Genomic DNA, 26,371 nt, shown 5'->3' on the forward strand with positions numbered 1-26,371 from the left:
GAACACCTCATAAGAGTAACTAAGATATAATGTAAACTGGAATTTCAAGTCTTTTTACAGAATATACCAAGTGGTATTTTTTTCTATAAAAGCTCTTTTCTGGGTTTCTCAAGGTTGTCTTGATATTTGAAAGAGAAATTAAATTTGTTCTGCATTTTCCCAAATTGGATATTGAATAGATGGTACATACTGAGATATAGATGTTAATACAATTTCAGGGAAGCCTTGTAATCGTGTCCAGAATATCCTGCATTCAAAACTGAGATAATAATTCTCCTTAATGAAAATTGAGAAAAGTAATAGAAAAGGAACATATCAAATTTCAGTTAAAAATATATAGTTAAAGCTCAAATTCCTACTCCATAGAACAACTACACTTTTATAAAATAGAATGAAAACCAAAAATGTTTCTGGAGAAGGACAGTGGAAACTGGATTGCTCTTTGACAGTAGTTCTAGAAGAAAAGTCACATGATCAGTTGATTTGTCTACATATAAAGTCCTGGCTGGTTGACAAAATATACTGAGTTAAAAAAAGATTAAAATGTTATCATTAGAGTATACTTGAAGTTTTTAAGCTGTGCCATTTAAAAAATCACTCAAATTATTTTAGATGACATTATTGTCTTAGTCATTTGGGGCTGCTATAACAAAATACCATAAACTGAGTGGCTTATAAACAACAGAAATTATTTCTCACCGTTCTGAAAGCTGGAGGTCTAAAATCATGGCGCCAGCATGGTCAGGTTCTGGTAAGGGCTCTCTTCTGCATTGCAGACTGCCAAACTGCTGTCTTCTCATTGTACCCTCACATAGCAAAAAGGGAGCTAGGGAGATCTCTGGGGTTTCTTTTACGAGGGTAATAATCCCACTCATAAAGTTCCCACCCTCATGATCTACTTACCTCCCAAAGACCCCATCTTCTAACACCATCACTCTGGGGGTTAGGATTTCAATACATGAATTGGGGGGAGGGGCACAAACATTCCGTCCATAGCATTTACGAAACATGCTAATTATTTTTCAACTTTTTTTTCCACTGATGAGAAAACTGTCCCTCAGCCAGGTAAAGTAACGTATCCAAACTCCCTCAGCTAAAAAAGTTTAAAAAACATACAAATCTAAGGTTCACAAAATGATCTGACTTCAAGGCAAGGGCTTATTATACTGTGCTTATTTGTCTCTCACATGAAGTAAGTTTAGACTGATTCTGTGTGTCCTCAAGAGATTGAATAATGGCAGATAAATTTCCGCTCAATATGAGTGAATTAATATACTAGTTCATAGGAGAATATGTGGTAAGGCATTTTTATTCGTCTTTAGGAGATCTCTGTAGCTTTTTTTTTTTGCTGAAATTATACCCTTCAACATAAAAAGATAAAAATAATACTGAACATTGGCAAAATCACCTATGATTAGTAGAGTTTACTGGTGTTATCTGTTTTCAAGACAAATGATAAAAATAATAGTGGAATTAAATGTTCTTACCAAGCTCCCTACCTCACCCCCGTCCCTGCTGCCCAAGAATATAGCTTTCTACAACCAATTGGGCATATTTAATGATAATGTTTTTGTTAAAATATATGTACATAGACAAATATTCCTATGTATGGAAATGAGAACTACTTCAGAATTAGTGTTAACTTTACCAAAACATAGACAAACAAAACAAAACAAAACCTTACTCCTGGTTGATTTACAAATTTATTTATAAAGTAGACACTTTTGCAGATTTAGAGTTGAGTTATCAAATTTTAAAATGTATCAATAATCCTCAGCCTTGTGTGAGCTGTTCCAGTTCCAGATGTCTATGTATCAATAGTTTCTCCTGGAATGTCTACATTAGAAAACACTGAAATAATGCAAATGTTTGGTTTTCACAATCTTCTACTAAGAAGCACATGTAGGAAGTCTGGAGATAAAAACAATAATTAATAATTCCAAACGTATGAGATTTATATATGGAATGTCACCGTTGTCTTTCTTTGACTTTTCTGGACGCCACAACTCCTTGATTTCTGTACCCAGTTCCTACGCCTCTTCCTCACCAGGATAGAAATCAGATGCAAATAACGCTTCTACTCTAGGAGAAATAAAGGAATATGGAGTAAAGGGAATAGGTTTCCTTTCTAAAAGTTTGTTTTTCATTTCTTTTTCAGAGAAGTAATCACTCTTGTTTCAGGCAGGTTTGAAGGGTTGGAAATTCTCACTTGGTGATAGGAAACACACGGTTACATTTTCGCGGACAGGCGGGTCTGAGGCAAGGAGGGCTAAAGAAGAAGATTTTGTGTACCCTGCCCCCAAACGATTGCTTAGGCAGTAAGGATGGAAGAGCGCTGGGGTGTAGGGTGGTCAGAGTTGCATCAAGTCAATGTCTTTCCTGTCATGTTATACTGAGAAAACGGCGCTGGAAAAAGAGTGATGTCAGCCCCCTTTCTTATGCTTTACAGCCTCCAAAAACTAACTCTCTGTTTGTCTCACTTCCAACCCCTTCTCTCCAACTCCCTTCCTTGTTCTGCCCCTCCTTAGAGGTGTTTGCACAGACGAGTGCCGAGTGAGGAAACCAAGTCGTTGGATCGCTTTGCGCAAAATCCACTTCTCTCTCCTCCCTCCGCTCCAGCCTCTGGATCCCGCACAGCCCTCCTTCCCCTCCCCCCAGCGGTGTGGGGTTGACGATGTGTCTCTGTACTTCTAAGGTGGGAGGGGGCTACAAGCAGAGGATACCGTCAGATGCTTAGCTCTCTCCTTCTGCCTGACTCTCCTCTCTGGCTCCGCCAGGGTTGGTCTATAAGAAATAGCCGGAGCTGTGGCAGCGGCGAGAGGAAGCAGCGGAGGCGCGTAGACCCTGAAAGTCCGGGTGCTCGCGGTTACTCGCAACGCGGTCCCAGCCGGCCGGTCGTCAGCACCATGGACAGCAGCAGCGTCCCCAAGAACGCCAGCAATTGCACTGATCCCTTCACGCACTCTTCAAGTTGCTCCCCGGCACCCAACCCTAGTTCCTGGGTCAACTTCTCCCACTTAGAAGGCAACCTGTCCGACCCATGCGGTCCGAACCGCACCGAGCTGGGCGGGAGCGACAGCCTGTGCCCTTCGACCGGCAGTCCTTCCATGATCACGGCCATCACCATCATGGCCCTCTACTCCATTGTGTGCGTGGTGGGTCTCTTCGGAAACTTCCTGGTCATGTATGTGATTGTCAGGTAAGGAAGGCTACAGGGCTCCGAGTGTAGATTTCAGTGGCTAATAGGGGCATAAACGGTGTCCGGCGGGAGGGTGAGAAAAGGGAGGTGAACAGGGGAGAGTATGGAGGTGACAGTGGATGGAATGGTTGCTGTTTGAGTACAAAATCCTACTTTTCTATTCTTCGCTCCGTTGATAAAGACATAATCCAAAATTTTGGGAACGGAGAAGTTGCTCTGGTAAAACTATAAAGCTCCGGCAAAAAAAAAAAAAAAAGTCTATCTTACAGCTTGCTTATACTGAGCCAAGAGGGCTCTCAGCTCTTGAGCACAGTGTCCCACAGTCCCTTCCAAAGGAGCTGTGGAAACAATAATTTGTGAATAATGGAAGAGAAATTCTAGTTATTTTACCCCTAACTGGGGAGAGGAGGGGCAGGTTTCCTGCTCAGTTCTTTTCAGAGATGAACCTTGGCAACTTTCCTACTCCTGCTGGTGCCAGGGTATTTTGCTGCACCACTGGCCTACCTTCCTCTTCCTTGGTCATAGCAGCCCTTATTCCACTCTTTCTTCCATCCTGAGGCCACACTCATAGAGGAAGTTTTTCTGGTGTCTTTCCACAGTAAATAGTGTCGTTTTGCTGTGACAAACATGACAGCTGTGTTGCCTAGACCAGTTTGCAGTTGGCAGCTGCAGATCTGCTAGGAGAGTCACAGACTGAATGGGGATAGGTAGGGTGGTTCAGAACTGCAGGACATGACAGTTTTTCAATGCCTCCAAAAGCTGAAACTAGTTAGAAGTGACCAAAGGCAGCATAATTCTGGATTATAAACTATTACATAAGAAGTAATGGTTGCTCTGGAAAAATTAAGCAGTGTCTTTATCCAATGAAATTGTTTCAAAAGAGTTCATGGCCCACTTTCTATTTGCCCAGATGTTCCAGGTTTATCTGGCAAAGAGTGTGCAAACTCTCAGCATTGAGATTGATGTAAATAGATTGTGTTAGTGTTGATGTGCATATTCAAATCCTACATGTTAATATGGAATACTATATTTTCACTTTTGTTGAAGTAGATAATTATTTTAATACTTTAAAATGACTCCTGATTTAGGATTTTCTTTCTACTAGGGGTTCTATGTATGGAGCAAGCATGGCATTTTCATATTTGGCTACAATATTGGCTTCATCTATTCAGCAAGTATTGCAGGTTTCAATGGAGCTCTTTAATCGTTTAACAATCATTTTCTCCATTATGCTTCCATTATCAACGTGCTGCAAGTTGTTTATCAATTCTTTCTACTTTGATGTACGATTTCTTTAATTGATGATTGTTAAAGAGTAAAACTAATTTTCCTGATCTTTTGATGAGGAATAAGACAAGTAGTTTCTCTGAGAAAAGAGCACCATCTATTGCAAAGAAGGCTAACAACAAAAGGAAAAATGCAGGGAGAAAATCAATGGAAGAATTTATTTTTTAAAACATTACTTTATGTAATTCAATATAAAGCTTCATATAAAAGATAAAAACTGTCTCTTTTGCATTTATCATAATAAAAATAACAATTAAAGGTCTGCTTCATGAAGGGAAAATGTTTCTCATTTCTCCTAAGAAAATTCATAGACTCATGAGTTTATAGAGCTAGAAGGGAAACTAGAGTTTTTCTAGGCTAGGTGATTAAAATGTGGCAGAGAAAATATAAATGATTTCTCCAAGGACAGATAATTCATTAGTTCAGTACCATGGAATTGCTCTTAGCCAATATAATTTTGTGTTTATTAGAGTGGCAAATCATGATTTGAGTTAATTCAACTAGAAGATTGACAGAGTAGGTTTAGATAATAATGTGGAAATAATAAATCAGTCCAAATTTATGTCTGTAATCCTGGATAATGAGGGATAAATAGAAATTACCAAACCATCTTGATACCCTGCCATCTCAAACATAATCTTTTATGCTCTGTTATTGCTTCTCTTGGTATTTTCCTTCCTGACTTTTCTCCTCTCTAGTTTATGCTTTTCTATAAAGCGAGAGCCAATAGAGCAGCAGCTGGCTGTGAAATAAGCAGATTGGTTTTATTCTAGTGTTTAAGAGATTACTACTTGGGTGAGTTTGTTCTAAAGGCATCAAAATGTAAAACCTCTGAACTTTTGGTGACTTGGAAAAGGATGGTGACACTGTCTCTGAGAACATGATATTATGCTTTATTTTTCTGTGCTTAAAGTTTTAACAAAATACATTCACTTTTTTTATACAACAGAAACTAACCCAACATTGTAAAGCAATTATACTCCAATAAAGGTGTTAAAAGAAGATTAAAAAAAGGGCACCCCAAACACCCACCTGTGGCAAGCCAGGTGTTTAATTCCAAAGTCAGGTAATCCTCTGGGTATATGACTGTGAAACAGAAAAATAGTTCAGTGACAAATGAAGTGATGAGGAAAGCCTCTGGGGAGTGAAGAAACTATATCTATTTAGCTGAGAAATTTAACTGGACTGTCTCCAGGCTGTGGTTATTTCACTACAAAATGATCAGTTCGGGGACATTATTGCCTCTGTTAGAAAGATGAATATAATGCTGCATCTATTAAAGTACTGAGGTGAAATGCTTACTTCCTGCTATTATTTTAAATTCAACAAATACTTTTGAATTTTCAAGTAGTTACGGTTTTCTAATCAGATTAAGATTACATTTATTAGAATGTCTTAACACATTGAGTGAACCATGAGGTTCGATGACTATGGCAACAAAATACAACAACAAAAATAACAGGTAATATAGATGCCATGAATGATTAATGATTTTCAGTTCTGTATCTTAACTCCACCATCATCATAACTTCACCAACAACATTATTAAATAATATAACTTAAGTAACATTCTTACACAGTGCTGTTCTAAGGAACATAAGGGAGGAAAAGAGATGCTGCTACATGATCTAAAATTTTAAAATTCAGATGTTAAATGATAGACTGTTATAACTGTTCATTATCTGAAAGCTTTTTTGGTTTTAAAGTACTTGCATAGTAACTATATATTAAAAAGTACCACAGTTATTCTGGAAAAATAAGGCGATAAAATATTACAATATGTGGCAATCATTTAAAACGGGATAATAGTATATTATTGTCAAGAAGGTTTTAAAGAAAAAAAATCAATCAAAATAATACACAAAGTTATAGCCACCAGGAGTGTTTCACTTATTGAAAATATTTGACCAAAGTAAAGAATTAACCATAACTGTAAAAACTGATATAGTCCCAGATGTATTTATTTTGTGAGTTTTTTTTAAGATATTTGTCCATTTAGTTATGGTCTATGCAGACACTGTTGGAAAAAGTAAAGGGTTAGAAACTGTTAGATCTCTGGGGGCTATGTAAGCCAACCTTCCAAACAAAGTTCCAATGAAGAGTGCCAAATTATATGGCCTTCTTTTTTAAGATTATTTCTTAACTTGACGAGATGAATTCTCAATATTAGTTATCAGATAAGAGCATTTAAATATATGCAAGATGTTATTATCTTTGATTTCACTAAGAAGTATTTCTAATTTTAAAACATGTCCTATGATCTCTGTGTATTAAATATTATTAAATATTTGATTCAGGTTTAAAGTACAGAATGATCAGTGGAGAGCTCCTAGTAACATCTATCACAATGTGAACTGTAACTGCTGTTTCCCGTACAGGTGCTAATTCTGTTGGGAACACCTCTTTCTCAGTGTGTCCTGACAACACTAAATGGTTTTTCATTTCCTCCATTGTAAGCTATGTCTCTGTCATTTGCATAGAGTTATCACTGAGTTTCTTTTCCTTCTCTCCTTTCATGAATGAGCTATCTTATACTTTATGAAATATTTCCAACATAAAGAAATGTATAGAGAATAATATGATTCTTCACCTTTAAACATTATATATAATTATGATAATTATATATACCTCTAATAATATATGTTATATATAATATATATTTATATATACATAATACATAATTGTATATAATTTACATATTTTATACAATACATAGCGTAATATATAATATATATATATATATATATAATTGTATATACATAATAATATATAATACATATAAGAAGCCATCTCTCTTCTCCCATTATACTCCCTCCCCTGAGACTATCACTATTGTAAATTTGGTGGTTATTATTCATATACATATTTTAAAATTTTTATTTCACATGTGTGTTTCCACAAATGAAGGGTAATCATTTAAACATGCTCTTCAAACTGCATATATTATTTCTATTTTATATTAATGTTGATATACATAATTTCACTATTTGCCCAGAGTTGTTCTAGTTCCAGCAGATCAAGGATAGAAACAAATGTCAAACACAACAACATAAAAGCAAACAAACAAACAAAAACTCAGGTCATTACCCCTCTTATATCCTTTTACTTTATCTCTAAGGATGTGTTTTAAATTAATGTAAAGATTTCTTTATGTTTTCCCATAGTGACAAATATTTCCATGTTACTTATCTACAATATTCAAAAAAATGTTTTCAGCAACTGCTGCAACAAATATATCTGTTCGTGAATGTAACCCAGGCATAATTTCTCCACTTCTGAAGGAAATAGAAATAATTTCTGACTACTTCAAAACGTCATTCAAGATAAATACTGGCAATATTTACTTTGGGGTTTTGTAAGCCTTGGAGGACCCCTTACACATAAAAGCTGAAATGTTATTTCTTCTAATAATGCACTTTAGTTATGAATTGAAACCAAATTGTTTCAGTCAGCAGGAAAAGATAAACTCATTTCAATAGGTAATAGCTGATTCACTTTGTTATAAAGCAGAAACTAACACACCATTGTAAAGCAATTATACTCCAATAAAGATGTTAAAAAAAAGAATACATATTTCTTAAGAATCCTGTCTTATAACTTCTGTTCTAAATCTTAGTTATAGAATTGTCATCATATAAATTAAAGCAAGTTGCTAAACACTAAAAACAAAAAGTAGCATTTTAAAATATATTGATAAGTATGAAGACTAAATGTTGAGTGGAATTTTAAAATATGAGACTCTCATTTTCTCCTAATTCATAGAGAAATTACCTGAATATTTGCCTTCAGAAATTAATCACATTCTGGATGTTGCATTGCAAAACTGATCAGAGAGATAGTGGCTGTACCGAATCTACCGAGTGAACCTTTATAAGCCAATAGGTAGGGCAGGTAGGGCTTTTACATATGATGAAACACGTGATGGGTTCCATCAGATGAGAGAGAGAGATCAATCTATTCTAGATATCAGATTCTGTCTAGGCAAGAATATTATCAAGTACAGTTTGCTTTTTTAATTCAATCATGTATTAGTTTGTCATTTGCATATATTTAAACTTCTGTTTTTAGAGATACAAGGGAATCAATTTAATTTTGAGAATTTTATTTCAATATGCAGAATTAAACGGACCACATAAGTTTTTAAATCAGGGCGCCATACCTAGGTATCTAGTGACTGATAATTGAAACATATGGATATCCATTTTGTTTTCAATTTTGTTTTCATTTTGTTCTCTAATTTTGTTTTCAATTTTGTTCTCTAATTTTGATAAATGATAATACAAACATAAACTTGTCTTCATGCCATGAACTCACTGTCATATTTAATATGGAACTTAGCTTGTGGATTTTCTTCTTCAGCTGTTTTTAAAATATTCCCTTGAAGAATGTTGCATATGTAGTCCACCTTCATTATTCATAGATTCTGTATTTGCAAACAAGCTTACTTGCTAAAATTTATCTGTAACCCTAAACTCCGTATTCATGGGCTTTTGGGGTCTGTCACAGACAAGGGCAGAGTTGCTCTGATGGGCAAATTCCCAGCTGAGGTCAAACGAAACAACACTGTGCCTTCCTGTTTCAGCTCTCAGAGTGTAAATATTTCCTTTCTGAGGTCTAGTTAGGGCCACATTTTTAGCGTTTTTGAAGTTTTTGTTGTTGGTGATTTCACTGTTTAAAATGGCCCCAGGTGAGGCTTCCCTGGTGGCGCAGTGGTTGAGAGTCCGCCTGCCGATGCAGGGGACACGGGCGCGGAGCGGCTGGGCCCGTGAGCCATGGCCCCTGAGCCTGCACGTCCGGAGCCTGTGCTCTGCAACGGGAGAGGTCACAACAGTGAGAGACCAGTGTACCGCAAAAATAAATAATAATAATAAATAAATAAAATGGCCCCAGGTGGATTGACATGTACCCACTGTTATATTTAAAATAGAGAACCAACAAGGACAGTTTCCTGTATAGCACAGGAAACTCTGCTCAATATTCTGTAATAACCTAAATGGGAAAAGAATTTGAAAAAAAATAGATACATGCATAGGTATATCTGAAACACTTTGCTGTACACCTGAAGCTAACACAACATTGTTAATCTGCTATACTCCAATATAAAATAAAAATTTTTTAAATGACCCCAGGTGTAGTGTTGACGTGCTGTGCAGTGTCCTAAGCACAAGATGGCTGTGAGGTACCTAATGGAAAAAGGAGGCGTATTAGATAAGCTTCATGTGGGTGTTATAGGGGTGTTGGTCATGAGTTCAGAGTCAATGAATCAACAATATATATTAAATAATATGCCTTTAAACAGGAACACACATAACAGAACGTTATGTATTGATTAGTTGATGAAAATGTGATTGGAGGCTCACAGGAACCTCCCCCTGTATTTATTTGCTCTAGAAGCAAAGCTTCAGTCTTCTCTAATTCAGTAGGTAAAGTGAGTCTATAGAACAAAACTACCATGAATATTGAGAATTGACTGTACTAACTTTTTTTTTTCATTCTTTAAAATTTTACTTTCTATGTTTAAATTATAAGAGTAACAATCTATTTCCCATTCAAAGTTTGTGGACTTATGTGTAGGTATATATGTGTTTTATTTGAATTTATTATTTGCTGATATCAATCCACTGGTACAGCTCAGTTTTCATAATTTTGCATATTGAAATAAAATTCTCAAAATTAAATTGATTCCCTTATATTTCTAAAAATAGAAGTTTAAATATAATTGGGATTATGTAATAATCCCATGTGAATGTCTAGATTATACTTACAATTTAGGATTTAGTTCAGTTGTCTGAAGTCTTATGCTTCTATTTCCGGTGAAGATCTAAACTCCAGAAAGAAAACTTTCACCTAATAAGTAGTATGTAATTGCATTATAGTCATACAATCACAACTATTACTTGATACTTTTTGTTTGCTAATCACTTTATTTTTTAATTTTTTATTTTATATTGGAGTATAGTTCACTTACGATGTCATGTGAGTTTCAGGTGTACAGCAAAGTGATTTAGTTATACATACACCTATATCTATTCTTTTTCAGATTCTTTTCCCATAGAGGTTATTACAGAACATTGAGAGGAGTTCCCTGTGTTATACAGGAGGTCTTTGTTGATTATCTATTTTATATATAGTGTACTTGATACTTTTTCCTCAACAAACTTTGGAGTAAGTTTTAAGCCACAAAATTCTTACTCTAGTTTTCAATAAGAAACTAAACTGCCTACAATTTAATGGCTCCAGGTGTGTGAATTAGCCTGGTCCCTCCACACTGAGAAGGGTGAGAATGCTCAAATAAAGTAGGGACGTAATCTGGAACCTAAAAACCTATTTTATACCAAGATATTTTCATGAGCCGATGTAAAGTTTGGATTTAAATGATTCCAAGATAAGAATCTCACCTCATTTTACTATATTTAGGTGCACATACAACTCACACCCATCAGGTGAAGAGGGATCACCTCAGGGGGTGACAAATGTTTACTGTAAAGGGCCCTAAAGTAAATATTTTAGGCTTTGCAACCACATGGTCTCTGTCACAATTATTCCACTCTGCCATTGTAGCCCCAAAGTAGCCATGGACAAAATGCAAATGAATGGACATGACTATGTTCCAATAAAACTTTAGGTAGACACTAAAATTTGAATTTCCATATAATTTTCATGTGCCTCAAAATATTATTTTTCTCAACCATTAGAAATATATAACTTCCTACAAACTTATTTTTGTTTTTTGATTATTCTAACTGTGAAGATGTAAAAACTTAGCTCCTAAAATATTTCTCATTAATGACAAAAAAAAGATTGATTTTCTAACTAGCATTTTTTAATAATTTTACCTAATCTTTTAGTTGACTTTTATGAAAAGCCATACATTTGATTATCAGGAAAATAATCATGCCACACCTTCTTTTGTTAACTCATTTTACAAGAATGAAATGATTCTTCATTCAGTACAAAAAAATGCAAACCTTCATTTTGGTTTACTTGATTATACAACGCAAATTATTCCATAATAAGTGTTACCAAATTACTTCCTTGTAGCAGCCTCAGATTAAAAACAGCCAAACTAATTAGTATACATATAAAAAAATTAAAATACAAATTAGAATGTAAAACCATTCTTAGCTGACAGATTTGTCCCACAAGCTGTCATTTGCCAAACTCTGGTACAAACGTGCTAAATAAAACTTAGTGGTCATAAAAGAGAACATATCTCCTTCTTCAGCAAATTTGATTGCATTTTGTTGTTTACTAGATGGAAACAAAGCATTTTGTAAAAATAACCTAGTACCACCTTGCAGTATTTTTCAACATGAGGAAATATCAATACAAAATGAAGTTTAACACAAATCAGAAAAGTGGTCATAGATTTTTATGACAGAGGATACTGCTTTTCTGAAACTGATGTTGAAGTTAAAATGGTTAAAATAGTAACCACACAGGATCATCTCCATGTCACCCCAGGTGTCCACCTTCAACCCCCAACTCTTCATCCAACCCAGACAAACCGCAATATTCATTACCACTCTTGGCCAGTGATTAAGGAGTAAGTGCTTAGAAAATTGCGGTTCTTAAAAATTTCCATCTATTGAATATGCTTTGTGGTTATCTTAAATCAGTGCAATTTTCTAGGCTTTTCCACAGTATTTTCATCTTCAGTCATTTGAAGCTTTCAGGAAAAATTGAAATTGTCATCTGTAAATTCACATTAACTTCTTAGCAAATATGAAATCTGTCCTCAAAGACACTTATGCCTACACACACACCCACCCCCATGCACCCAGACGGTGACTGGCAGCTTCATGGCCCTCCACCTCTCTTTAGGCCCTTAGAAGCACAAAAGCTCATTGTTTGGATTTTTTTTCATCTTCTTTTTGACTTACGTAACTTGCTCATTTTTTTAAAATTTGTTTTCTGTGGTTCTCAAAAGTCTCTTTGAAAAATGTTATTCCCTGTGTTTTAGAACTTTGACTGTCCAGCTGCATAAAGAGGACTAGGGTAAGCCTAGGTGTTCTGTGGTGTTTGTAATCCCTTGACTTCCTGCCCATGGTTTCCCTCAATCATTTCCTAAAACTCACTGAAATCTCCTTCCTGCCTGATTTCTCATCTTTAATTCAGTCCCCATCTGTATCCAAATGACTGCTTCTTTGACCACTTGTGTTCAGAGAGAACTTTCTAGCATGTACACGAATTCTTTAAATCAGCCAGATGGCCACCAGGTACAAGTTTGCAAGGAGAGCTAAGTTAAGGAGAGTTTTAACTGGGTGATAAAGAGTCCAGCTGAAGAATGCTACAGTTCCCAGAATCTCTTAGGTGAGATTTGGATCTAACTTCTAGCAAGAAATCCAGACAGGATAAAATGAATAATAAAAGTTGAATTTCTTTCCAATTAACTCATGGAACATCAGAGCTATTGCATAAATCCTTGCAACGCACTTAAGAGACAAAGAAGGAGAAGACCTCCCAGATATTCCCTTCCAGTGGTTCTCAATCTTGGTTGCACATCAGATTCACCTGGGAAGCCTTTAAAAAAAGGAAAGAAAGAAAACCCACTTCCACCTAAGGCTAATTAAATTAGAAACTCTGGGCATAACTCCCGGACAAGGGTAGGTCTAAAAGCTCCCTTGGTGAGTCTAACATGCAGTCAAGATTGGGACACACAGATCTGGACCAACCTACCTATTTCATGGATGAGAGAGCAGTCCTGTCTGACAAGGAAGTTTAAGAGATCTGTCCATGTTTCATCTCTCTGAACATTATGAAGCTGCTTGTAGAATAAATAGTAAATTAAACTACCTCCCAGAAAAGCTAAAGCTCACGATGTTTTAACAATTTTCCTAAAGTTGACCAATCATCTCCCTTCATAGCAGGCACACTGGCATGGAAACAGTGCTAATTCTGGAATGAGGAATACTAATCATATTCAACCTCACATAAATTTTAGGTCCAAATTAGATAAGATATATGGAAATGGGTGTTACATTCTAAAAGTGCTATATGAAAGACACGTTTTGTTATTTGCTTCCCTCCCACTGGGAATTTCTTCCCTTCCCTCCCACTGGGCTCACACCATCGGCATGCAAGATCTCAACATTCACCCACTACTCCTGCCTTACCCTAGATCAATCATATTATTATTCTTACATTTTGAAATGCAGTTTATCATTTTGGAATCACAGTTTCTGCAGAGGCAAGGCAAGGCGTTGCATGGGTGTTATTGTTGTCATTCTTCGATTCATTCCAATGCACTGGATCACTCCAATATCATTTTGTTTAGCAACCATGATGATGGGAAGAGAATTCTAAGGACACATAACTGCAGTTTACTTGGCTCCCTATTGATAAGTCTTTCTATATTATATGATAAGTTAATGGAGAAAAAAGACGCAAACCAATTATTTTTTTTGAAAAAGAATAGCTATTTTTAACTTAAATATTTCACATTTAAATCGGTGTTATAGTCCGAGTGTCTAAAGCAGAATCCAAGTCTAAATGCTCACTGCATATAATGAAACTCCTTTTTACTCAGCAGAGTAGTTTACTTGAATTAAAAGAAATAACTTATAATAATGGTGTCCTTTGAACACGAGCTTTGGAAATTCAGGAATTTAACATACCATCCCTGTGAAAAGTCCTGGCTTCTGTTATGAGTCTGACTCACTAATCACAGTAAAACTGTTCAAAAAGATGGAGGTCTTCATGGAGGATGTATTTGTGATGGTACAGTGAGTCCATGTGAATGTCTATTCCTAACACCTTCCTAATGGATTTTTCCAGGACTTGCAAGGCAATGCCTGTCAACTTTTAAATCCGAGTAGTAAACTCTATAAATAAAGCAAGCACAAGATAGAAAATAATATCCTTGAGACCCACTCAAGAGAACTGAGAACTGAGAGTTCTCTGAGAGTATTCCAAGTACAGAAACTGTGGAACAAGGAGATCAGTGAAAGAAAAGGCCTTTGCTTCTGAGCATTTTTTCACTGAAACACTGGGTTCAGTGCCACTGAAATGTTGAGCATTTTGTGGGGGACTATTAATGTTAATTGAAAAATGCTGCTGGCAGTATAACCTGAACATCAGAACTTGACTGTGCCTGCCAAGAAGAACAAGGGAAATTTTTATCAACATTATAACTTAACACTTACTCAGCCCCATCAGCTCTAAAGAGGAAACCACATGGGTTGAAGGCATTTATATATGAGCATGTTTCTGATGATGTTGTTGATCCAACGCCGTGAAAATAAGAGGTTCTATTAAAAGCAGACAATGTTAATTGAGATCCTTCAAACAGTCATTCCTTCTGATGATAAAAGGAAGCTTATTTAACCACTTTGCAAAATAAGCAAAATAGATATTTAAAGAATAAATGTAATGCCTTAAAATTATATAGGACTTTAATTTTTTCATTACATTGAATAGTATAATTTTGTAAAATTTTTGTGAGTTTAAACAAGGAAAAAAATTGTAAGTCAAACTAATACTAAAGAAGATGAAACTGAAGCTCATTTATTTGCTATGTTTGTTCAACACTACTTACAAAGCACGCTCCTAGAAGCTCCGAAATCTACCACTGAGCAAAACAGACCCAGTCCTACCTCTCTCCAAAAGTACAGTCTAGTGGAAAAGAAAATTAAATCATTTCACCAGCTGATAAATGCCAAAGATAGGACCAGGATAACTAACCCAGTGTTCTTCAACCACACTATCAGACAAACACTATTCCCAAGGTTTATTACAATTACTGTAGCTTATCTTCCTCCATCTCCAAGCCTAGCAATGGGAAACCTTTTGATTTAAGTCTTTATTAATTTTCTGAATTTCGTTAAAGGTATTATTTATGTTTCAGATACAAGATAGAGAAAAGTGAGTGGAGAGAGCCTTGGTTAATTTTCATAGAACAATGAAACAGAATCCTATTGACCAGGATTTACAAGTATTTCTCAAAGCAGATGTTATAAACATTCCACAAATACTAAGGATAAAGCAATGGAATAGTAGAGTCTGGAATGAATGGGACTCACAGGAAGAAAATCTCAAGAACCGTTGCTGTAGGACATTCATTAGTGTGTCACTACACTGAAACAACGTCCATTTTATTTCTGAATACCCTGTCATACATAAACATAGGCAGCAGAAATCTCAAGTTAGAAGTCAGACCCAAAACTTCTGTTCTTTAAAATTACTACCCATTTTGTGGAATTTAGAATACAAGTATCAAAGGAGAAATTGATGCCATCTTTTGAAAAAGGATCATTACTCTGACAAAATGCAGACGTTTCCTGCCTATAAATAAATATGTCACATTCCCACAAAATACATTGGTACATTGGTACGAGTCAATGCCACAAAGCATACATTAAAATACAAACCACGCCAATGATAATTTCCACAAGAGTACTATTTTCTCAACACTTTAGAAACTCAAAAATAAGAACATATGAATGAATGAATGAACGTGCTCATCTACACACCCTTGCAGACCTACTAGAGAATGGACTTGAGGATATGGGGAGGGGGAAGGGTAAGCTGGGACAAAGTGAGAGAGTGGCATGGACATATATACACTACCAAACGTAAAATAGCTAGCTAGTGGGAAGCAGCCGCATAGCACAGGGAGATCAGCTCGGTGCTTTGTGACCACCTAGAGGGGTGGGATAGGGAGGGTGGGAGGGAGGGAGACGCAAGAGGGAAGAGATGTGGGAACATATGTATATGCATAAATGATTCACTTTGTTATAAAGCAGAAACTAACACACCATTGTAAAGCAGTTATACTCTAATAAAGATGTTTTTAAAAAATGAAAAAAAAAGCATATTTTACATAAAGATATATGTCCTTTATCAAAAAATGTACTCTTCTGGAATAATAATAGAAACCATGCTTTGGTGTAGCTGAGATATTTTGTCCACACAGTAGTTTGAAGTTGAGTTGATATTTGAAACATAATATATTGGTCAACTTTCTAGTTAAAATAGATGAAGAGGTGGAGTTTAACATACCAAATCCTTGGGTGGGGGAGATAATGGGTGAAGGAAAATAGCTGTGATTTTAGAACGATCTAGGCTATGACGCATCAGTTATCTTTAGCACACATGAGAAAGCATGCTAAAAAAATTAGTATAAGCAAAAGTAACACTTTTATAAGTATAAACATTTAAGCTGTGTCTTGTCAGAGAATAGTATCTGCCTCATTAAATTTGAAACCCATGAGAGGCATCCTCAACATCAAGACCACCTTAGCTAACATTTATTGAAAGTTACTACAAATTAGACTCCAAACCAATAATCCTTAAATATACTATTTTAAAATTTTTTCATATTTACACCAACCATTTAAGGAAGACACCAATATCTTCCAAGTTTTACAGATGAAGAAAATAAAACTCAGAAAATTTAATTAATAAGCCCAAATTCGTCCAGCTAATAAATGATAGTACTAAGATTTGAATCAAGATCTATATGACCCTGAAACTTAAGGTCTTTCAAGACTGCTATATTTACTTGCGTCAAGGTGAGATTTTCAAGCTAGTTACTGAGGCTTCACTAGGCTAGCTGATTAGCCTGTTATCTCACCTTACATATCATACCTCCTAGAATGTTCCCTAATTGACAAACTGTTCATAACTTTTTTCTTTATTGATAGCCTGTACTCCCACTGAAGTGAGAATAAAGAAAATAGGAAACTTGTCTTTTCACAGGTCAAAATCTGGAGTTTTTCCTTCATATTAGGCCATGACATTTTGAACTGAACTTATGTCTCTGGGTTAACTGGATTCAGGTCTCTGAGTCTGCCTTTCAACCTGGAAAAAAACAGAATCCATTAATTATTTGTGGAACTTCTAACTACAGAAACTCAATTGTGATATAAAGGTACTCTTATACTTTATCCCCAGCAGCATAATTTTATGCTGTGACCAGTATATACAAATAATGCACATCAACAAACTGATCAGGAGCCAGCCAGAGCACCAGACTCAGTGCTGAGAGTGACGACGGATCAAACAAGACTTTCTGGATCTGTTATTCAGCCAGGCACCAGGCCGTTTTCCTAGTTCCCTTTATTTCAGTGATCCTTTTTCGCATTTTTGAAAAAAACCGAAATTTCCAATTTGGAAAATTGTAAGCTCCTTGAGGATGAGAATATCTTTTTTTTTTTTTTTAACATTCTCCTATCCCTGAATTTAACAGAATAACAAATGGTAATAGAACATAATGTAGCTGAAATGTTTCAGTACATTGAATATACTGATTATACTGTTTTGTTAATACTGTATTTATTTCAGCCCTCTGTGTTTCAGTGTCCCATTTCTGGTTGGCAAAATTAGAACTTTTAGAACATTGTTTCTCTGAGTGTTACTAGTGGAAAGAAACTTAGAATTCCCAAAAGTAAAATTCTTATAACACAGGTATCTTTTGTTTAATTTGAGAGAAAAAATATTTTCTGCATTCAAATTGAGACGAGCACCTGAGTCCGTAGAGTCCCTGCCTTCTCCTTCTTCAATTTCATTGTCTGCAGGAATCCAAATGAGAGGAGGGTTATAAGGAGATAATAGTGACAGAAAAATTAGATCTGCAAGAATTAGTTCTGGAAGAATCCGAGAAGAATTCATGCCTCTGTCTCTCTCCTGAGCAAAACACCAGACAAACAAGCAAGGGTCGAGTCAGCTGGAATTACTGCCAAGTGAAAGTAACCAGGCTTGTCAGTGTTACTCCAGAGAGCCTGAGTAAGGTCAACAGATGCCGAAAGTACTAAAAATCCTCCCTTCTCACTCATGACTCTCACCTATAAGTTTCTTTGCTTCTCAAATGTTTATGGAGTCACTTAGGAAAAGTGTGGAAACCTATCCTATTCATCTTCCATGCCAACTTCTATCCCAGTTCATTTCCCTTTCCATGCTTTAAAAGCAGATTAGCGAATGTGAGGTATCTGGGGAGATCACTAGTACATGGAATCTTGCTTCTTGCATCAACATGATAAAATGAAAACTGACAGATGCTGGGAGAAGAATTCTCAGTGGAGAGATTTTTTTTCTCCCTGAAAAATCAACGGACATATGCCTCCCCAGGAGAAGAAAGATGAGGTGACAATAGCCCTAATATCAGGAGAATAACAGGAGTGGGGTTCTTCCCAGGACATAGAAAGAGAGAAATCACAAGATAACATGTGACTAAGGAATCCAGATCCATCTCAGCGATGTGTCACACAAGAAGTCACCCTAGGTGACTAAAGGAACTTTTCTGGTCTCGACTATGGACGAAGCATTTCACAGACATTTAAAAGTACAAAGTTTAGGCCAAGAAAAAGACGTTCTACTTCACTGAGCAGAAAATAAACTGGTAAAATTTGATAATTATTCACTATCAGTAAAATGGTAGTAAAATTTGCCAATTTAAATGTATTTAACAGAGGTTTGTATCTGTTTCTGGAAAACAGGTACATGATAGACTAATTGGAGAAACTAGATTTACATTTATTTCTGGAAAACAGACAATAGATAGACTTATTTGGGGTCAACCTTCTACTAATCCCTTCCTGCCACCATCAGAGACAAAATCCTTGGCGGCCTGGGCCTGTCATATAACTCCGAGAAACAAATTTAATACTTTCACGGACACGGTCCATGTGATGAAACAAATGTCGAATAATTGCAACTTTCTTGAAAACTGAATCCAAGTTTAGCACTTCTTTCAACATTGCCATATCACCTGTTACCTTGCCATGATACCTAACATACCATTTGGAAAGCACTTGTTTCTGGTCTCTCACCAGACTGAGGGCCTTCCAAGATATGTCTCAGTTGAGAACCACTGCCCAGCACAGTACTCGGCAAAAATAAAAATAAAAAAAGTGTTAAATAAACGTATGCTTGACTCAGTGTTGACACTTAGAGGGTTTTATGATGGAAAAAGTCATTAGAAAAATACAAATGGGAATATTTTTTATTTATGAAAATTAAAAACGTGTATAATTCTTAAGATGTTCTATTTCATACATAAAGTCCAATATAATTATTAAGCTAGGAGCAATGTGAAATATAACTTCGATCACAGAGTTAGAGCATTAAACATACAATGTTATGAGTTTATCTCTACCTATTAAGCTGATGGTGATTCGTATTTTACTTTTTATATTCTTCAGATTCTAAACAAATTGAAGTGCAGTGATAGAATGAGGAAAACCGCAATTAATAATATGAAAATAAAAGGGGAGAAAATTTCAAAAGTAATAGATGATCCTGAAATGTAATAAAATATTGCATTTGAGAGTTTTTTCACTAAAATATAAATCAAGGTCATGTTTGCAGTTTTCCTATTTAAAATACTGTTACATACATTCATTAGTGACTAAAAATGTTGTCAGTGCCAAGTGATTCTATTCCAAGTGGAAAACAATTCTATATTGATTTAATAACCCTTATTGCACCATAAGTCGAAAATTTCAATCTTTAAAAATTAAAGGGACTTCCTTGCTTTACCAAATTACTGGTTTATTCATGAATCATATTTTCTCCTAACAAGTGCTGTTGAATTCTCCACACGGGAAGGAAAAATATGTTCCAAAAAACCTCTCTGCCTGAAAATACTTCTTTAAAAATCTCAACAGGGCTTCCCTGGTGGCGCAGTGGTTGAGAGTCCACCTGCCGATGCAGGGGACGTGGGTTCGTGCCCCCGTCCGGGAGGATCCCACACGCCGCGGAGCAGCTGGGCCCATGAGCCATGGCCGCTGAGCCTGCGCGTCCGGAGCCTGTGCTCTGCAGCGGGAGAGGCCACAACAGTGAGAGGCCCGCGTACCGCAAAAAAAAAAAAAAAAAACTCAACAAATTGCTTTTTGTTTCCTAGAAAAATCCCAGGTCAGCATGATAGTTAAGTTATAAAGGATTATATAATTCTTGGATGGAAAACAGTTATTATAAATACACGATTTTATATATGCCAAGATCTACAGGCACTAATTGCATTACTTTTATTTTTTCCTTCAGTTGGTCCTAAAAGATTTTTGGACAGCTTCTGCTGCAGGAATTAATTGAATGTGAAAATATTTAGATATCAGGAGGTGCTATGACACATTAAAAGGGATAAACAGGGAATGCTCATCAACAGTTCTGACAAGTAGAATTTAAATTAAGTCTTCATGGATCTTAATTAAATCTCTGTTGCAAAACCCAGGAGCAATGAGAACATTCTTATTTCAACTCCCTACACAGTATCCTAATGTATAATTCTCTCCAACGTGTTGTGCTAATATTAAACACTGCTAATGGTTCAATCTACGGGACACACACACACACGCACACAATAAAATATCCAACCTATCCAGGCATTTAGTTTTCATAGCAGCAAACACCCAAGTATTTCAAATTTACTGTGTTAAGCATTTTTGTCCTTGACAGCTGTTCTGAACCTCAGTTCTCTTTAAAATAGGGATAATACTCATAGTTGTTTTAGCTAATAGGATTTTTGTGAGCATCAGTTTATACAAATGTATATATAAGTGTTTGTAAACCCTACTGCACTTTATAAAAGTTATTATTTATCATACAGAGAGCTTATATTACATGGTGCGTACTGTAGTAGTGTAATGTAACAGCAAAGAGCATAAACTATAAAACATAGGTGTGGACTTAAATTCTGCCTCTGCAACTGTTGTTCTTGCGCGAGTTACTCAACCTCCATAAAAGCTGGTTTATTCATCTACAAAAGAAGTGATCATGTGCAACTTACAAGTATGTTACGAAGATTAAGTAATCAAGTGAACTGTGTATAGTAACACCTAGCACAGCGTGAGCACTCAGTAAATGTTGGCTGTAGTTGCAACGCTCAGAAAACAGCACCTATGACCATCATCATTTAATTTGTTTTAATGGTAATTTTTAGTGGTGATATAATCACCTCTTTACAGTTGTGGACATGGAAGCTCAGCCACGTGGCCAAGGTCACAAGACATAGCACTTAGACCTATGTATCGTACTTCCAAATCCAATATTCTTCCTACTAGGCTATGCTGGAGTTTTACTCCTAACTTGATTAAAAAGCCAAATTGGGAGAAAATTAACAAGATCAAGGTACTTTTAGTTACTCACTGCTGTGTGGGTTCATAGCATTTTAATAGGGTTGGCCTCGCTCTTAAGATTAAGTAAACATTGGTATGACTGGAGAATTGTCACGAATGAATGGTCCTGCCTTGAAAGGTAAGATTTTTGATCTTTAATCTCCTAATGCTTAAGATTTTCATTAAGGGAACATCAGATAGTCATTTTAAAATTCAAAATAGCTCTAAAAGATATTGAAAATAAGCACACTAAATATAAACCAGATGACTACAATTGAGCAAGCAGGTCTTTGCTTTGATGACTTCTAGACCTAAAGATGCACATTCAGCAGTACCTGAAGCGATAGAATGCATAATAGGTGAGGGGAGCTAATCTGCAGCCTGAGGAGGGTGCAGCTAAGGATGCAGCATTGGTTGTAGCCTCTGAAAGAGGGGATCAGCCCTGATAAAAGGGGAGATAGTATGGAATGTAAGTTTTCACAGCCCCCAGTTCCACCAGCAATAGATTCTGCCTGCTACAGATAGACACTGGGTGAATGTATTTGCCAAGATTCCAGTGATGCAGGCAGCTTTTGTGGCCACCATGCCCTTTAAGTGGCCTGTACCCTTCTGTGGACACCACTGGAAGATACCTAACACCTCCCGCCAGTCGCTGATTGCTGTTGGTCTGCTGCTGCTGGCCCCTCCTGAGGCGAGGACACTCTGCTATCAATGCTCACCAGCCAAAGCCACCAGGAATACTGCTGGGAACAAAATTTGTCTTATTAAGTTTGTTACAACAAGGAAGACAACATCACAGGAATTTTAATTTATACTTGGTGATTTAGAAGAGGATTCAAGGAAGCAGAGTTCTGTTTAGATAGGTCACTGTCTCAAAGCAAGAGGAATTTGATACACGGGCATCAAAGTTTTTTTTTTAATCTAGGAGACAGAATTAATAGAGTAGGGCTAGAGTTGTCACTGAATAATAAGCAGCAGTCACTTAATGTTAACCAGGAAAGGGGAGATGTTTGTTATTTTTATGGTTATGGGTGATCTTGGTGTTATCTCTGATCATGCATGGTTATAGAGTCCACATGTTTTTGTCTTGTGACATCACGGTCACAAAGCCTTCATCTGAGGTTGATATTCTATGGAATTATTTTCCACAAAGGAATATCACAACCTGGCTGTTAGCAACTAGACTTGTTCCCTAAAAGCTCTCAGGGGCTTTTTTCTTTCTCACCATTACTCAACCCCACTACTCTCACATGCCATTCCCTCTTCTCCTCTGGCAAGAGGGGAGGGGTAAAAATGTAGATCGATGTGAGAATGATAAGATGACATAGGATGGGGAGGTATGATTTATTCTTAGGGGTTGGGAATGCTTTAAGAACATGAGATGAGTAGGAATTTCATATTTAAAGAAATTATATAGATGTGGGCATTAGGGTCAGGAGAATTGATCCTGTCATTCAGACAAGCACGTAGCAGAGTACAGATTGGTCCTGGTCTCTATACTCCACAGACTTACAAACAAAACAACAAAACAGATAATACAAATATAATCTGCACGTGTGTTACATAGCACTGAGATTTCATGCGCAAGCATACAAAAGGCTGAATTTTTTCTCAAGTTCATTAATAGCACAAGATTGCCCTTTATTACTCAAACTAAAAGTGAATATGAAACAATCTTTCATTTTCAGGATGATCGAGAACAGGCACAAAACTTTACTTCTGACCCCTGAACTCCAGAACATCTTTCAGAAATTATCTTTTAAAAGAACACAAATTAAATCAATAAATCAATGAAGAGTCATACATAAATTTTTGAAAATGATAGAGAAATTCTTCGTAGGCAATATGAATGCTTAAACAGTCTTTTTTTAAAATAGATTTATTACATTTTATTTATTTTCGGCTGCATTGGGTCTTTGTTGTTGCACACGGGCTTTCTCTAGTTGCGGCGAGAGGGGCTTCGTTGCAGCATGCGTGCTTCTCATTGCGGTGGCTTCTCTTGTTTGTGGCATACGGGCTTCAGTAGTTGTGGCACACGGGCTCAGTAGTTGTGGCTCACGGGCTCTAGAGCTCAGGCTCAGTAGTTGTGGTGCACAGGCTTAGTTGCTCCACAGCATGTGGGATCTTCCCCGACCAGGAATCGAACCCATGTACCCTGCATTGGCAGGTGGATTCTTAACCACTGCGTCACCAGGGAAGTCCCTAAATGGTCTTATTCAATGTCATTCCTACTTTCTCTTCTGATGTTTGAACCAACTGAGAGATAATGCAAAATGAATCAGCAGAGAAAAAAAATGTCAGTTTTATTACTGATAAATACTTTGCTGATGTGACATAGCTGTACAGTAATAATGGCTTCTTAATTAAATCCCAGAATGAAATACACTAACCCACAGGCCTGGACCACCAGCAACTTCTCCATACGGGGACCAGCTCCTTTAAAATTTGGAAGCTGGAGTAGTGGGATGTAACATGCATTTCCTTTGAGCAGCTGAATCTCAGAAAGCAACAGGAAAAGGAGCAGAGCTGTACATAACCAAGTCTTTATCTTAAACATAAACTAGATAAGTCATTCCTTCTTTTGAAAAGAGTGAATGATGCAACAGAAAGATCAATAATGTTAAGATCATAATAACGATACTGACGACTTTACTCTCGAATTATGAATTCAGAAGAAAGGAGATTCTTTCACTTCAGATAAAGTAAAATGCCAAAAGAATGCCTGGGACAGAGAATAGACAGTGTGAGCCTCAGGTTGGGGAGGCCCCCCTGAGGGTTCCATAATGGGGTAGATGTACACAATGGTGGAGGCCATGTGAGTTGACCCTTGTGTGTTTTCCAGTCTACAAGCTAGACAGAAGCAATAATGTCCATTTGAAAACTGGTGCAGTGCTTGGCGCAGAGATACTAGGCTGAACCTGGAGACCAGCAATGCTCTGGAGGATTAGAAGGTAGCCACCTGTGTACTATGTCGACCTCAAGCCCACCCCATCCTCCATTCTTATTGAGAACAGTATGGTACACAAGCCTCAGGAGCTGATTCCAACCCCTGTCCCGTCAGTGAACAGTCTAGCAAGGAATATTAACTTTAAGGGTCAACTCAAAATCAATGGTCATCATATTGTTAATGAGTGACTACACCATGAAAGAGGTGGGAGAGGGTGCATAACAAACAGAAGAATTTACACTTGAGGAAACAGAATTAAAAAGTAATTAGATAAGGACTTTAAAACAAGTTATATTTAATATCTTCAGAGAGGTGAAAGAAAGTATTGTTTCCATGAAACAAGGAGAAGCCGTCTGAAAAAAAGAAGAGATGATTATTAACAAGCAAAGCATAGCAGCTAAGGACCCAAATTATGTGAGCTCAAACCCTGCCTCCAACAATTGCCAGTCAGGGGTCCCTAGGGCAAATTATCTAACCAGTCTGTGCCTTAGTTTGCTCATCTGTATAATGGAGATAATCATAACACTTACCTAATTATTTAACAAATGTAGAACACTCAGAGCAATAGCCTACATATAAGTTTCTTACATAAGAAACCAAATTTGAAATTCTAAAGATAACAACCACAATATTTGGCATTCAATATTCTATGGGTAACACAAAAAGAGGGAAGATCAAGAGTATGTTCGTGAGCTGGAAGAATGTAGTCAATGAGATAGAAATGGAAAGGATGAAAAAACAAATGCGATACCAGAAGTGTAGACAGAGAAAAGCTATCCATTAGAAGTAAACAACAGAGGGAATGGAAGAGAGGCACTATTTGAAGAAATAATAGCCCCACATTTCCCATAACTAAAGAAAGTGATGAGACTTCAAACTGGAGGGACTCTCTGAGTCACAAGCACAATCAATCTTTAAAAAAAAAAGTCTCATCATATATTAATGAGATTCCAGAACATAAAAGAGATAAAATTGCAAGACAGAGAAGGGATAATTCATTGCAAAGGAAGAAAACCAGAATTTTCCATCAACACCATTGGAGTAAAGAAGAAGACGGATGGAATAAAGTGAGCCAAACCATTGTGAATGTCAAGCCAAAGTAGATATTTCAGAGGTAACTCCCTCAACATACTCTAGAAGCATGTTATTTAGAGGTATTGAAGTAAAGATTAGACAATCAGTCACAAATACTGAAAATGACCACATAAGCAATAGGAATGAGATAGGAGAAGAGGAACTGACATTTTTCATCACAAGGATGAAATTATGTTCAGGTGTTTCTTGAATGCAGATTAACAGTATGAACAGTATGGAGGTTCCTTAAAAAGCTGAAAAATAGAATTGCCATATGACCCAGCAATCCCACTACTGGGCATATACCCAGAGAAAACCATAATTCAAAAAGACACATGCACCCCAACGTTCATTGCAGCACTATTTACAATAGCCAGGTCATGGAAGCAAACTAAATGCCCATCGACTGACAAATGGATAAAGAAGATGTGGTACATATATACAATGGAATATTACTCAGCCATAAAAAGGAACGAAGTTGGGTCATTTGTAGAGATGTGGATGGATCTAGAGACTGTCATACAGAGTGAAGTAAGTCAGAAAAGAAAAACAAATATCATATATTAACACATATATGTGGAACCTAGAAAAATGGCACAGATGAACCAGTTTGCATGGCAGAAATTGAGACACAGATGTAGAGAACAAACGTATGGGCACCAAGGGGGGAAAGTGGTGGGAGGGGTGGGGGGGGTGATGAATTGGGAGACTGGGATTGACATGTATACACTAATATGTATAAAATGGATAACTAATAAGAACCTGCTGTATAAAAAAATAAATAAAATTAAAAAACTAATAAAATTTTAACTT

General features: G+C 36.5%; 1 protein-coding gene across 3 annotated transcripts in view; it reads left to right on the forward strand.

Moving 5' to 3' along the window:
* Positions 1-2,815: 2,815 nt before the first annotated feature.
* Positions 2,816-26,371, forward strand: part of OPRM1 (opioid receptor mu 1) — a gene marked incomplete at its 3' end in the record, with an annotated part of 159,030 nt that continues 135,474 nt past the window's right edge. For 2 of the 3 annotated variants that reach the window (XM_079939065.1, XM_079939064.1), the window contains exon 1: positions 2,816-3,199. In XM_079939065.1, the coding sequence (XP_079795191.1) occupies positions 2,907-3,199 (293 nt within the window). In that variant the 5' untranslated portion in view covers positions 2,816-2,906. The remainder of the gene's footprint in view (positions 3,200-26,371) is intronic. The other variant, XM_079939066.1, reaches the window with a different exon arrangement.

This window comes from Stenella coeruleoalba (genome assembly GCF_951394435.1).
Source record: "Stenella coeruleoalba genome assembly, chromosome: 12".
NCBI classification, from domain to species: Eukaryota; Metazoa; Chordata; class Mammalia; order Artiodactyla; family Delphinidae; genus Stenella; species Stenella coeruleoalba.